Source organism: Neofelis nebulosa, chromosome 16 (assembly GCF_028018385.1).
Source record: "Neofelis nebulosa isolate mNeoNeb1 chromosome 16, mNeoNeb1.pri, whole genome shotgun sequence".
Lineage (NCBI taxonomy): Eukaryota > Metazoa > Chordata > Mammalia > Carnivora > Felidae > Neofelis > Neofelis nebulosa.
Genome location: NC_080797.1, coordinates 49,027,734 through 49,044,099, shown reverse-complemented (window position 1 = coordinate 49,044,099; position 16,366 = coordinate 49,027,734). Strand labels below are relative to the sequence as shown.

Here is a 16,366-nt window from a genome sequence, read left to right as displayed (position 1 = left end):
ATGGGAACTTTTTAAAAACATATGCAGAGCTACCCTGAGAAATTCTGACCTGGGTTCAGCTCAGGAATTTGTATTTTGAATACTTTTTCATTCTTTTAGAAAGTATATTTATTTAAGACCTATTATGGGCCAAGAATTATGCTAGCTGCAAGAAATATACTGTGTAAATTAATTCTTATTTACATCTTGAGGGATCTTATAATCTTGTGGGGGAGACAGACATGAAAAAGAATATAAACGTATATAGTGACAAGTGCCAAGTCTCTATTTAAGCTGAAGCCTGTTTGGAAAGCAATGATTAAAAGGGTATAAAACAATTTTTAAGAGGGATCATGAAAGACAGCACATAAATCAGTAGAAACATTACTGAACACCCAGAAATCTCACATTTATGGTCAATTTATTCTTGACAGGGCATCAAGACAAATTAACAGGGAAAGAATCTTATTGACAAATGGTTCTGTTGACAGGTAGATATTCACATGCAAAAGAATAAAGCTAGACCCCTTCCTTACACCTAATACAAAAGTTAATTAGGAATTTATTATACTCCCATATATAAGTGCTACAAGTATAAAACTCTTAGAAATAAAAACGCAGGAATACATATTCATGACTTAGGGTTAGGAAAAAGCCTTTGTAGATGGGATGCCAAAGCACAAGCAATGAGAGAGTAAGTATGCTGAACTTCATTAAAGCTAAAATTTTTTCTGCTTTGGGGCACCTGGGTGGCTCAGTTGGTTAAGCATCCAACTCTTGGTTTCAGCTCAGGTCATGATCTCATGTTTTGTGAGTTCAAGTCCCACGTCAGGCTCAGTGATGACAGTGCGGAGCCTGCATAGGATTGTCTCTTAAAATAAATTAACTTAAAAAAAACAAACAACTCTTCTACCTCAAAGCATACTGTTAACAAAGTGAAAAGACAACCCAGAGAACAGGAGAAAACATTTGCAAATCATGTATCCGACAAGGGACATGTATCCAGAACATGTAAAGAACTCTTATAGGGGCACCTGGGTGACTCAGTCGGTTAAGCATTCGACTTCGGCTCAGGTCATGATCCTGTGGTTTGTGGGTTTGAGCCCTGCATTGGGCTTTGTGCTGACAGCTCAAAGCCTGGAGCCTGCCTCGAATTCTGCGTCTCCTTCTCTCTCTGCCCCTCCCCATCTCACACTTTCTCTCAAAAATAAAAAGTTAAAAAAATAGTAACTCTTACAACTCAATGATGAAAGGATAAAAAGTCTAATTACAAAATGAACAAAGGTTCTGAAAAGATAATTCTCCAAAGACATACAAATGGACAACAAGCACATGAAAAGTCATTAGGGGAATGCAAATCAAAGCCACAATGAGATAATACTTCACAGTCACTACAATGACTGTAATAAAAAAAGACACAAAATGACAAGTGTTAATGAGGATGTGGAAAAAGGAGAACCCCCACACACTGCTGGTGGGAATGTAAAATGGTGCTTTGGAAAACACCTGGCAGTTCCTCAAAAGGTAAAACAGAGTTCTATGACCCAGCAAGTCCACCCATTGAGTAATGAAAACATGTTCACATAAAAACTTGTACACACATGTTCATACCAGCATTATTCGTAATAGCCAAACAGTAGAAACACTCCAAATGTCCATCATCAGATGAAAGGATAAATAAAGTATGGTATACCTGGATACAACAGAGTATTATTTGGCAATAAAAAGCAATTACAGGGAGCCTGGGTGGCTCAGTTGGTTGAACACCCAACTCCTGATTTCAGCTCAGGTCATGATCTCACGGTTTGGAAGTTTGAGCCCCCACTGGGCTCTAAGCTGACAGTGCAAAGCCTTTTTGGGATTCGTTCTCTTTCCCTCTCTCTGTCCCTCGCCTGCTCATGCTCTCTCTCTCTCTCAAAATAAATAAATCTTTAAAATTTTTTTCAAAAAAAAAACCAATTAAGTACTAATGCATGCTACATGGATGATCTTTGAGAACACTATGCTAAGTGAAAGAAATCAATCATAAAAGACTACGGTATATGATTATGCAAAATGTACTAAAAAATCTATATACAGAGAATGTAGGGGCACCAGGGTGGCTCAGTCGGTTGAATGTCCAACTTCAGCTCAGGTCATGATATTGTGGTCCATGAGCTCAAGCCCCGTATCAGGCTCTGTGCTGACAACTCAGAGCCTGGAGCCTGCTTCTGATTCTGTCCTCCCTCTCTCTCTGCCCCTCCCCCACTCACACTCTGTCTCTCAAAAAATGAATGTTAAAAAAAAATTTCATATAGAGAGAATGTAGTTGACTGGCATGGAAAGGGAGGGTTTGGAGGGAACTTCTAATGGGTATGAGGTTCTTTTTCATGGTGATGAAATGTAAAATTGACTGATGATGGCTATACAACTCCATGAATACATACCTTGCTTTACAGTGTTTCACAAATACTGCACTTTTTTTTTAATAGGCTGACAGTTTGTAGCAACCCTGCAACGAGCAGGTCTATTGGTGTCATTTTTCCAATAGCATTTGCTTACTTCATGTCCCTGTGTCACATTTTGGTAATTCTCCCAATATTTCAAAGTTTTTCATTGTTATTACATTTGTTATGGTGATCTGTGATCCATTAGTGATCTTTGATGTTACTATTATAAATTTAGGGGGCACCACGAACCATTCTCACATAAGGCGACAAACCTAATAAATGTTGTGTGTGTTCTGCCCTACAACTGGCTTTTCCCCCTCTCTCCCTCTCTTTGGGCCTCTTTATTCCGTGACACAACAATATTGAAATTAGGCCAATTAATAACCTTACAGTGGCCACTAAGTATTCAAGTGAATGGAAGAGTTGTACTTTAAGTCAAAAGCTAGAAATGATTAAACTTAGTGAGGAAGGTATGTTGAAAGCCCACACAGGCTGAAAGCTAGGCCTCTTGCACCAAATAGCCAAATTGTGAAAGCAAAGGAAAAGTTGAAGAAAATTACAAGTGCTACTCCAGTGAACAAATGATTTTAAAACATCAGCCTGTTAGCTGATATGGAGAAAGTTTTAGTGTTCTGGATAGAACACAACATGTCCTTAAGCCAAAGCCTAATCCAGAGCAAGACCCTAACTTTCTTCAATTCTGTGAAGGCTGAAGAGAGGTGAAGAAATTGCCAAAGAAAAGTCTGAAGCTAGCAGAAGTTGGTTCATGAAGTTTAAGCAAAGAAGCCATCTCCATAACACCAAACTGCAAGGTGAAGCAGTAAGGCTGTTTAAGTTAACTTCCTGCAGCAAGTTATCCAGAAGATCTAGCTAAGAAAATTAATGAAGATGGCTACACTAAATAGATTTTTCTTTTAATGTTTATTTATTTATTTAGAGAGTTAGAGAGCAAGCGTAAGGTGGGGAGTGGCAGAGAGAGAGAGAGGGAGAGAGAGAATCCCAAACAGGCCTCATGTTGTCAATACAGAGCCTGACATGGGCTTGATCCCATAATCCACGAGATCATGACCTAAGCCGAAATCGAGTCAGACGCTTAACTGACTGAGCCACCCAGGAGCCCCAAATAATAGATGTTTCAATGCAGATGAAACAACCTTCTACTGGAAGAAGATATCATTTAGGGCTTTCATAGCTAGAGAGAAGTTAATGCCAAGTCAAAGGACTTGCTGTCTCTCTTGTTAAGGGCTAATGTGGTTGGTGACATTAAGTTGAAACCAATACTCATTTACCATTCTGAAAATCCTAGGGCCCTTAAAAATTAAAAAAAGAAAATAAAAAGAATTATGTTTAATCTTCTCTGCCCTGGCGCTATAAAATGAACAAAGACTGGGTGATAGCACGTCGTTTACCTCATGATTTACTGAACATTTTAAGTCCACTGCTGAGATCTATTGCTCAGAAAAAAAGATTCCTTTCAAAATATGACTGCTCAGTCTATAGCCATACGACCCTGAACACACCCAATCTCCTCAAAATATGACTGCTCAATGACAATGCACCTGGTTACCCAAGAGCTCTGATGGAGATGTACAATGAGATTAATGTTGTTTTCATCCCTGCTAACACAACATGCATTCTGTGGCTCATGGATTAAGGATCAAGTCTTATTTATTTAAGAAATAATTTCATAATGTTGTAGCTGCCATAGACAGTGATTCCTTTGATGGATCTGGACAAAGTAATTGAAAAGCTTCTGGAAATGATTCACCACTCTAGATGTCACTTGGGAACATTTGTGATCCACGGGAAGAGGTCAAAAAACAGCATTAACAGGAGTTTGGAAAAAGCTGATTGCAACCCTCATGGATGACTCTGAGAGATTCAAGACTTCAGTGGAGATGAGGTGGAAATACAGAACTAGAATTAGATGTGACTGAATTGCTTGAATCTCATGATAAAACTTTAATGGATGAGAAGTCGCTTCTTATTTTTGAGACAGAATCTACTTCCAGTGAAGTTTTTTTGAAGACTGTTGAAATGACAACAAAGGATTTAGAATATTACATATTCTAAATACACACACACACACACACACACACACACACACACACACACACTTTGTTGGTAAAGTAGCAGCAGAATTTGAGAGGACTGACTCCAATTCTGAAGGTTCCACTGTGGGTAAAGTGCTATCAAACAGCACCTCCTACTACAGAGAAACTGTTTATGAAAGGAAGACTCAATCAATGTGGCAAATTTCACTGTTGTTCTCATTTTAAGAAATTGCCACAGCTACCTCTCAGTCTTCAGCAACCACCATCCTCTCAGTCAGCAGCCATCAACAATGAGGCAACCAGCAAAAAGATTTATGACTTGCTGTAAGCTCAGATAATGATTATTAGCATTTTTTAGCAATGTAGTATTTTAAAATTAAGGTTATACATTTTTTAGACATAATGCTGCTGCACATTTAATAAAACTACAGTGTAGTGTAAATGTAACTTTTATGTGCACTGGGAAACCAAAATACTCATTTGACTCACTTTACTGTGATATTCGCCTTATTGTGGTAGTCTGGAACCAGATGCACAATGTTTCCGAGGCATGCCTGAACTAAAAACCATTCAACCATCTGTACACTTATAAATGAGAGAATTGTATGGTATGGCAGTCAATAAAGCTGTTGAAATCAGAGTTATCTTGGAGTTTTGTAATGGTGAGGATGGGCAGAAATATGGGTAATTTTTACTTCTCGGTTTTTTCATTGTCTAGATCCTTTCTTTTCAGCAAGTATGCATTTTTTAAAAAATTAGAACAAAGCTTTTCGGATGTTGAAAAAAAAAATTAACATTACCATTATAATACACAAACTGCCGGGGTGCCTAGATGGCTTTTTTGGTTAAGCGTCCCACTCTTGATTTCTGATCAGGTCATGATCTCGCAGTTCGCGAGTTCGAGCCCTATGCTGACAGTTGAGCTCTGCACTGACAGTGTGGAGCCTGCTTGAGATTCTCTCTCTTCCCCCCTCTCTCTGGCCCTCTCCCACTTGTACTTTCTCTCTCTCAAAATAAATAAATAAACATAAAAAAATAAAATATACAAACTGTTGTTTATAGATTTTTAATTCCTTCAAACAAATATTTTAACCCCTTGGACCTCTACCATATGCCAGGCACTGTTCTAAGTATTTGGGATATATCAACAAGCAAACCAGAAAAATTCTTGCACTTACACAGAATTTGCATTGGGTAAATTTAACGGAGATAATAATAATAAATTATGAATTAGTATGTTAGAGGGTAATATGCACACTATGGAAAAAAAACAAAACAAGCAGGATGGAGAATGTGGAGAGGGGTTTGCAATTTTATACTGAGAAAATGGTATCTGAGAAGATTTAAAGGAGACAAGACAGTTACCCATGTAAATATGTGGGGGAAAGTTGTCTCAGGCAGAGGAAACAATTAGGCAAAGGTCCTACCTAATGTAGGACTTTTCCTTTCATGATGCTACTGTAGTTTAATGAAAGCATTCCAATAAATATTACACATTTAGCTTTTAAAGCATTGTTTTATACTGAAATGTATAAAAAGGCATTGCTCTTTTTGTTTTAAATTATTCTTAAAAATTATGTATTTATTTAAGTAATCTCTACACCCAATGTGGGGCTCAAACTCATGACTCTGAGATCAAGAGTGGCATGCTCTTCCAATTGAGCCAGCCAGGCACACTTGTTTTGAATTAGCTTAACACAAGTTCTGAGGATGAAATTTATCTTTATGGTTGTAAAGTTTCGGTTTACATTAATGTCTACTGTTACACAAAAAATATTAAGACTCAATATTTTCTATTATTTGGAAAATAAGTTGGTTCTTTTTTTTGAGGTGCATCTGGCCTAAGTTCTTTTTTTATTTTTTATTAGAGGTAAAATTGACATAACATTAGTTTCTGGTGCACAATGTAATGATTTAATGTTTGCATATGTTGTAAAATGATCACCACAATGCCTCCACAGCCTATATTCTTAACTATCACCTACGGCTGAGAACAATCCTGCCCTTTTTTTGAACATCTACAACATTCACTTATACCTTTTTCAACTTGGTCCTTGAGTACAATGAGTTTGATGAATCATCAAATTATGTCATGAACAAAATATTAACCACTGGTCCATGTATTGCCCTCCTATCTTATATCACAAATTTTAATAATATTATGAACAACTATGATCTCACGACCCAAGAACTAGAACATCACCAAAGTTCTTCTCTCTATCCTATCCCTCCCTCAGCTTTTTAAAATTAACCACTATCCTGGGGCGCCTGGATAGCTCAGTCGGTTAAGCAACTTAAGCCGAGGTCTGACTTCGGCTCGGGTCATGATCTCGCAGTTCTTAAGTTCAAGCCCGTGTCAGGCTCTGTGCTGACAGTGTGGAGCCTGGAGACTGCTTCGAATTCTAAGTCTCCCTCTTCCTGCCGCTCCCCCTGGTCATACTCTGTCTCTCTAAAAAATAAACAAACATTAAAAATTTTTAAATAAGATGAAATTATTAATAAACAAATGAATGAATGAATGAATGAATGAGTGTAGGAGATTCATCGTATCTCCCAGAATGCTAAGCACATTGTTTTGCATGTGTCAAAAAGATGACTGGGGCGCCTGGGTGGCGCAGTCGGTTAAGCGTCCGACTTCAGCCAGGTCACGATCTCGCGGTCCGTGAGTTCGAGCCCCGCGTCAGGCTCTGGGCTGATGGCTCAGAGCCTGGAGCCTGTTTCCGCTTCTGTGCCTCCCTCTCTCTCTGCCCCTCCCCCGTTCATGCTCTGTCTCTCTCTGTCCCAAAAATAAATAAAAAACGTTGAAAAAAAAAAAAAATTCAAAAAGATGACTGAATTAGCAAATGACTCATGGACCAAATAGAGAAGTTATTATACGGCATATACCACCTTAGAAAAGATCCTTACCAAAAACCACATTTTGAAGGAGGCAAATTTTCTGTATAACAGTCAAAAATTAGAAAAGTTAGGTGGTATACTGAGACATATTTTAAAAACTGTTGGGGGGCGCCTGGGTGGCTCAGTCGGTTAAGTGTCCAACTTGGGCTCAGGTCATGATCTCACGGTTCATGGGTTTGAGCCCCACTTCGGGCTCTGTGCTGACAGCTCAGAGCCTGGAGCCTGCTTCAGATTCTGTGTCTCCCTCTCTCTCTGCTCCTCCCCCACTCATTCTCTGTCTCGAAAAAAGTAAATAAACATTAAAAAAAAATTAATAGAAAGTGTTGGGGTGCCTGGGTGGCTCAATCAGTTTAAAGCGTCTTGACTCTTGATTTCAGCTCATGTATGATCTCACAGTTTGTGAGTTTGAGCCCCACCACTGGAGGCTCCGTGCTGACAGTGAGGAGCCTGCTTGGGATTCTCTTTCCTTCTGCCACTCCCTGCTCCCCACTCTCTCAAAATAAATAAATAAACTTTTGAAAAAACTGTACGTTGGTTGGTTGGTTGGTTGTGCCTGAAAGAAAAATATCTGGAGGCACCTGGGTGGCTGGCCCAGTTGGTTAAGCATCTGACTCTTGATTTCAGCTCAGGTCATAATCTCACCATTTGTGAGTTCAAGCCCTGCATCACGCACTGCATTGACAGTGTGGATCCTGATTGGGATTCTTCCTCTCTCTCTCTCTCTCTCTCTCTCTCTCTCTGCCTCCCCCCACCTGTGCTCTGTCTCTCAAAATAAATAAAAACTTAAAAAAATTTTTTTAAATATCTATTTTAATAATAATAATGGCAACTTAAATTAATTCAGTACTATATTCCAAGCACTGTACCAAGCATGTAATATGGATTAAATCATTAGCTTTTCTTTTTTTTTTTTTTAAGTTTTTTTGAGTTTATTTATTTTGAGAGAGAGAGAGAGAGAGAGAGAGAGAGAGCGAGCGCGCACAAGCAGGAAGGGGCAGAGAGAAGGAGAGACAGAATCTTAAAAGCAGGTTCCACACCATTAGCACAGAACCCGGTGTGGGTCTTCAACTCACAAATCTTGAGATCATGACCTGAGCTGAGATCAAGAGTCAGACACTTAACCAATCGAGCCACCCAGGTGCCCCTAGATCCTTAAAACTCTACACAGCTAGTATTTGATGTTGTACCTTGTAGAACATTATTTGACGCTGATGATCATTTTCTCCTTCTTCAAACATTTATTGTACCTATTTAACTTCTAGGACACCCTACTCTCTTGGTTTTCCTCCCACTTCCTTGGTTTCCAATCCTGGATCCTTCCCTTCTCCATCTCTAAATGTCAGTTCCATCCTTCTCTCTAGTTACTCTCTATGTTGTTAAATCCAGCTCCATAGATTTTAACACTGATAACTTACACTAGAAAATCTTAATCTCCAGACCCAACCACTCCTGTGAATTTAAAACTGTTATCTCCACATATGTACCTGACCTCCTCTCCCAGTGTTTCCCTCCTCTATAATTAGAACCATCATTCATCCTGCTGCTCAAGCTATCCTTGATGCCTCATCATTTCTTGTATGTATCAGCAAATCCTATAGGTTCTACTTCCCAAATATACCTAGAACCTACTAATCTCCATCGCTTCCAATCTTGTCTAAGTTACCATCATCTTACACCATCTTTCTAAATGCTTCCTAACTATTCTATCTACTTCTATTCTTACCTTCACAACACATAATAGCCAGAATGATCTTTTAAAAAAATAGACAGAAAAAAGACCGTGTTATTTCTCTGCTCAAAACTGACCTATAGCTTCCCATCAGTCTTAGAATAAACTATAAAGGTTTTACACAGTCCCTAAGACCCCTACATGATTTTGGTTTTTGGCTAGCTCCTAGATTCATGTCTGACCAATCTCCCCATCACCCAATTCATTCCAGCAACAATGTCTCCTTACTGTTCCTCAAACATATTAACCATACTACTCCCTCTGGGTCTTTGCACTACCTGAAACACTCTTCCCCTAGTTATCCACATAGCTCCATTCCCTTACTTTATGTAGGACTTTGCTCAAATGCTGTCCCTCGGTAATATTTTTCCTAACCATACATCTAAAATAACCATACACACCTGGGGCACCTGGCTGGCTCAGTCAGTAGAGCACGTGACTCTTGATCTTGGGATGTGAGTTTAAGCCCCACACTGGGTATAGAGCTCACTTTAATTAATTAAAATAAATCATGAAGTACTTACCTAAATAAATAAAATAGTGTCCTCCTGTCTTTTTCCACTCCTTTCCACTTGCTTTTTCTTCAAAGCCATTTATCACTATCATTACATAATTACTTTTTTTTCATTTGTTTATATGTTCTACACTAAATTATAGGCTCAAAAAGGCAGGAACTAAGTTTGTTTCATTTAATGCTGCACTTTTATAAAGGAACAGTGTGTGGCACATATCAGGTGCTCAGTAAATATTTAATGATTGAAAGAATGTTGAATAAAGCAGACAACTAGCAATTTTCTGTTAATTAACATCTACAAAGTACCCTTTATACTCCCACATAAGTACATAATTACAGATTTACAAGAGCCATACTTTTATTGGTGAAATTAAACTAAACTCCTAGGAACTTCTCCCTTTAAAAATGTCATCCTTAAAGGAGTTTTCAGTCCAAATTTTAGTGTCTCTATTAGCTACATGGAAAACTGCCTTTAATACTTTATCCTCAGAAAGAAAGGCAAAGTCCTACTTAAAGGAAAAGAAACAAAAATTATTCCATTAGCATACTTACCATTTCTTTTGGACCAGGGGTGTAAGCATGAACTTTTCACAAGTGCTTCATCAACTTTCCCTCCTGACATGTTATCCATGAACTGACGTCCATGTTCTAATGCAAGGTAGCAGTCATTGCAACAGTCCCGCTCTTCAACACGTACCCAATTACTAATTACACCAATTCTAGGAAAAGGATCTTGGTCTGCTGCTCCAAAGGGTGAAAATAAATTAGTGCACTGATCTTGTAGCAATAATATCAACTCGTCAGGGAATTTTTCAGATTCCTTTAGTCCTCCATTAACATGTTCAGCAGAAGTAGCCCTGAGAGCTTCAAAACGTTTTTCTGCTTCTTTGCCACATTCTGTGTTGCGTCCTATGATGTCTAGTTCATCTTCAAGAAATAATCCTGAATTGTTTCCAAATTTTCTGTTCATGACAGCACTGAAGCCACAGGTACACCTATACTGTGCTTCCTGCATTGGATCTGGAATGTAAACTCCAACATCGGCACCCTTGATATTCATATTGCAGACACAGATACAGCAACTATCAAAGTTACAGTCTTTAAACAAATTCATAACTGATTCTGAAAGAATGAGGTTTACATAAAGACTGTGTGCTTCAGGGATGGAAGGAACAGTTGCAGGTTCAACAGAGTTAAGGGGTCTGCATGTGGATGGTGTGGAAGCTGGTGAATACAAATCTGAATTTTCATATTTGACTGAACCTTGAGCACTAGCAGGTCCACCAGCTCGAGGAGTCCTTGGAGTCCTTGGAGTCCTTGGAGTTGGAAACCTAGGTGTAGATGGAGAAGGAAGAATTCCTGCTCCACTGTTACTAGGAGGTGCACTGCTAGGAGGCATCCCAAAAGAAGTATGAGTCTGAGGTGTATAAGCAGGACCATATTCTTGATCAATAGTACTTCCATCGCTAGTGTTACCAAGGTGAAAGAAAATTAAACACATAAAGGAACATATTAGTGATATGAAACAGAACAAAAAATGTCCAGTATTTTTCAGTAACACTGATAATTATGAAAGTACAATTACTGCAAAAATTACAAGTAGAATTAAAATGTATTTCTGGTTAATAAATCCACTCTAGGTGACTGTTGTGGACTGTGGACCAACCAACTAGCTCCATATTGTAAATAAAATCTGTTTACACTTATCCACACCTAAACATCCACCTTTACTATCTATAGTTCTTATACTACAAATAACCATATTTCATTGATCCTAAGATGCCACTGTTAAAAACAAAACAAAAAAAACTTCTAATTTCAGAGATGTTTACATGCAATAAGGGACAATGGCCATTTAAAGATGTCATAAGACACCCCAATTTCAGATACTAAAATATGAAAAGTATGTGATATGGCAAATACACAAATGGCATTTAGAATTTTAGAGCAAAATAAACAGTGCTTCTGAAGACAATCAAAAAAAAAAAAATGAAAGCAAGTAATCAATGAGTAATAATACTTAAATTTTCCAACAATTTATCCACACCCAACTAATACCATTATAATTTATTGATCAAAAAACAATTCTTAGAATCTTTAAAACCCAGCATCTTTTTTTCTAAATACTAGCAAAGCAGGCACCTCTATGAAAAAAAATTAAAGCTATATAAGCACACCTGTAGTATACCAATAACATAAATCTATATCATACCCCTCTTTGATGAATGGCACTGCAGGCCCTGAGGAAAGCAATTCCAATTTTCCAACAGTCCAACTCTGACGGTAAATACACTCTTCTGGCAATTTGATAGGAGGCAGACATTGGCTTGGGAGACTTTTTAGAGGTGCAAACATGGAACACCCCACCAGAACTTGACAATTTTCAGGCTTATAGACATAAGAAAAATCCTACAATACAAAAACCATGACTTTCACCATCTTATCTTCCAAGGGAAAAAAGCTAAACTGTCTCTATCTAGTCTTTTTTCCCGTCTCTTTAAACAAAATAATAAAATGTAAATATAATTCTATTCTTTTTTTTTTTAAGTTCATTTATTTATTTAGAGAGAGAGGGAGAGCACGCACACACACGACAGAGAAAGAGGGAGAAAGGACAGAGAAAGAGGGAGAGAGAACCCCAAGCAGGCTCCACACTATCAGCACAGAGACGGATGCGAGGCTCAATCTCACGAACCGAGAGATGACCTGAGTGGAAATCAAGGGCCAGATGCTTAACTGACTGAGCCACCCAGGTGCCTATTATTCTAATCTTAAATGCATTCTTTTTATTTTATTTCCAGTAAAATTAACATACAGTGTTATATTAGTTTCAGGTGTACAATACAGTGATTCAACAACTCCATAAATCACCTAGTGTTTATCACCAAACTCCTCTGATAATCATCAGTTTGTTCTTTATAGTTAAGAGTGTTTCTTAGTTTGTCTTTTTTTTCCCTTTGCTTATTTGCTTTGTTTCATAAGTTCCACAAAGGAGTGCAATTATATGGTATTTGTCCTTTTCTGACTTATTTCACTTAGCATTACACTCTCTAGCTCCATCAAGGTCACTGCAAATAACAAGACCGAATTCTTTTTTATGGCTAAATAATATTCCTATGTGTGTGTATCTTCTATCCATTCATCTGTTCAATATCACTCATCATCATGGCTATGCAAATCAAAACTACAATGAGAGGGGAGTCTGGCTGCCTCAGTCGGTAGAGCATGCAACTCTTGATCTCAGGGTTGTGAGTTCAAGCCCAATGTATGGTATGGAGTTCACTTACAAGAAAACAAAAACAAAAAACCCTTACGATGAGATATCACCTCACACCTGTAAGAATGGCTAAAATAAAAACACAAGAAACAGGTATTGGAGAGGATGTGGAGGAAAAGGAACTCTCTTACAATGTTGGTGGGAATGCAAACTGATGCAGCCACTGTGGAAAACAGTGGTGGTTCCTAAAAAAGTTTAAAACAGAACTACCCTACAGTCCAATAATCACACTACTGGGTATTTACTCAAAAATTACAAAAACACTAATCAAAGGGATACATGCACCCCTGTTTATAGCAGCATTATTTACAATAGCCAAATTATGGAAGCAGCCCAAGTATTCTTAAATGCATTCTCTGCAGTTTCACCACTATTCAGCCTACAAATTTGTTAATTACAAAATGAGAATCATGACAGATTTTTTAATATAGCAACAAACTAACTAAATCTATAAGAAAATATTGGTAGTAAACTATTTTTCCAGAAATATAAAATACTTACTTTAATTTCAGAAGGTTTTGGGCTACAGAATCCTTCATCAACCTCAATTTTGAACTGTGTTCCAACAGTAGAACTATTTCCTTCTAGAACAGTTCCTCCAGGTGTTATATCCATACTACCATATTCTTTATTACTCATATTCATTGGGGAAAATCCCATAATATGCTGTTCCAACGATGGTGGTGTAGGATACATTTTATGAAGATCTGCAGTGCCTATAATTAATAAAGCGCACATTTTAACATAAGACTAAATAAAAAGAAGTTAATTAATCTGTGTTTAAAAGAAAGGGGTGGGGAATTTTATTCATATTAAAAGTTACAGATTTATCTGCAGCAGATTTGGGAAGCTTACTTATGCAAGATAATGGATCCAGATTTCCTGTTTTTGATTCCTTACAGCTGGATTTATCATCTGTTCCATTTGCTGACTTTTTAGATCCAGGCTATTAACAAAAACAAAAACACATATTTATCTGAAATTTTAAATCCAATGTGATCCAAGATCATTAAGATGTAACTTGAAGGTCAAACCCATTCATCAAATATAGTATTTTGAATTTATGCTAGAGCCAAAATATTAGATACTAGAAACAATTTATAAAGACCTAAAATATATTTTAAACAATCACTGAACCTAGATTATTTTGTCTGTTTATATGATAATCCTGCAATTTAACAGAGGGAAAAGTTCCTCCAAATAAAAATGACTAATACTTTCAGAACACAGAAGAATAACCTACCACTTAAAGCCCATTAAAATTAAAAAAAAAAAAGAAAGAAAACGGAAATCTGCAATAAGGATTTGTAATACAGAACCGCTTTTTAGTAAAAAATACTCCTAAAACATTTGTCCCCTCAAATAAAATACATCAAATTTTCCTATATAATCAATCACCTCTCTGAATTCTAATTTATATTTTTACCTTGTTTAATAACCTCCTCTCCCTAGAAAAATGCTGCAACACGTAAAACAAAAGCATACACTTCAGAAAGATCTCATATGACAAACAATAGTATACCTAACTAAAAATTAGTTTTAATACGTTGAACAAACCAAGTTTTACTATCTCCAATCTATCACCAATGTTTTTATATTTGGTTATATCTAACATGGTTCCAAGTCTCCTGTTAGCCTCTTTGTCATAAACATAACAGTTCTAATTACAACCTTCTTACCTCACAATATCCATAGCTGATATGTGAATAGTAACAGGAAGCATAAAAGTACCAAAGAATTCAAGGATATATTTACCTAGTAAATGGTACTCTCTAAAATATACTATATTTTGAGATATAAAATTTAGTTTATGTACAGCTATACCTGCTGTATATCACTTAATTGAAGACACCAAATGTGCCTATATGTGTACGTATGTGTATATATACACAAATACACACAGTGTGTATCATATACAAAAGAGGATTAAAAGTATGTTATATAAAAAAGTATGTATTATATAGGACAAGAAAGACCAAATGTACTACAGACGTTTTTAAGCTACCTTTATGCAGATGAAAATGGAATTCCCTTTTATGATAATGCAGCACTCAGTTCACTAATCTGACATTCTAACAAACCTCATTTTAAGTTTTCTTTTATAATCACCTTTGTCTGCAAATGGATGTTCAAAATTAAATACTACCTCTTCTTCCTTTTTCATTATTATAGTATATTGCTGTCTTAAAATAATGGTTATGAAGACAAACATATTCAAAAGAAGTGGTATTCCTTAATAAATTGACAAGGCATACAATTTTAATGTTAACTACTTATTATTCTTATCTAAGTGAGTCAATTCCAGGGTCATTTCTCAAATGAGAGGATTAAAGAATAGGAAAATAATTCTGCCTCCTAAAGATTGCAGAAAAAAAATATATCGTAGCGTTCAAATTAAACTTAATCACACATCCCAAACATAAAAAAAAATAAAAAAAAAACACACATAGTTTGTAGGTGACACTATGCCAAGAATGCTCAAACATAAGTTTAAAAAAAGGAAACCAATTAATAAAATTTTATTCCAAAATACTTCTTATTTTTCAGGGCCAAAACGTACTGTTCAAGTCACACATCACTTCTGAAAAATAAGTCTACATGAAATTAAGGAAAAGATATTATAAATCTTAGCCATTAATAGAATACTCACTGTTAATTCATCTTCATCAGAATTGAAAAGATTATCAAGGTCAGTATAAGAGACAGCCAGGTCTGAGTCATAAATCAAGCTGGTTGATGGAGGGCGGGCATGACTAGTAGGGCGTGGAGCATCTACACGTCAACCAAAAAGGCAAAATAAAAAATTCCACTACTGACCAAATAAGTATTATTCTATTTATTTAAACTAGATATCTAACCTTAAACCTATTCTGCAATAAGAAACTATGATTTGCTTGGGGCGCCTGGGTGGCTTGGTTGGTTAAGTGTCTGACTTCGGCTCAGGTCATGATCTCCCCAGTCTGGGAGTTCAAGCTCCGCTTCAGGCTCTGTACTGACAGCTCGGAGCCTGGAGCCTGCTTCAGATTCTGGGTCTCCCTCTCTCTCTCTTCCCCTCCCCAGCTCATGCTGTCTCTCTGTCTCTCTCAAAAAAATAAACATTAAAAAAAAAAAAAAAAATTAAAAAAAAAAAAACGAAACAGTGATTTCCTTAAAATCTAGAAATTTTTTCATAGAAATAAAATTGCAAATAAATGTAGTAACTTCTCCAGGAAGCTCACTAAAGGCTATGTAATCCATAACATACTTAGGTACTCTCATTTTATATAACAAATAAAAAGATATACACTAACAGGACAATAGTACACACACACACACACACACACACACACACACACACACACACTTTTATTTTTCTATCTTCCACATTTTTAGTTTTCTATCTTCCTGAAAGAAAGAAACATAGTACAATGATTAAGTGCCCTGGCTCTTGAGTCAGACAGACTATCATGAATTTGAATTCCCAACTATGACACTAACAATATGACC

General features: G+C 36.8%; 1 protein-coding gene across 2 annotated transcripts in view; it reads right to left on the bottom strand.

Annotated features, from left to right (window-relative positions):
• Positions 1-16,366, bottom strand: part of MED13 (mediator complex subunit 13) — a 109,781-nt gene that overhangs the window by 27,078 nt on the left and 66,337 nt on the right. For both annotated transcript variants that reach the window (XR_009254651.1, XM_058702529.1), the window contains exons 12-16: positions 15,531-15,652; positions 13,736-13,826; positions 13,382-13,596; positions 11,816-12,012; positions 10,156-11,069 (exon numbers count right to left, since the gene is read on the bottom strand). Coding sequence is in view for 1 of the 2 variants with exons in the window: in XM_058702529.1 (XP_058558512.1) it covers positions 10,156-11,069; positions 11,816-12,012; positions 13,382-13,596; positions 13,736-13,826; positions 15,531-15,652 (1,539 nt within the window). In the remaining variant the exon portion in view is untranslated. The remainder of the gene's footprint in view (positions 1-10,155; positions 11,070-11,815; positions 12,013-13,381; positions 13,597-13,735; positions 13,827-15,530; positions 15,653-16,366) is intronic.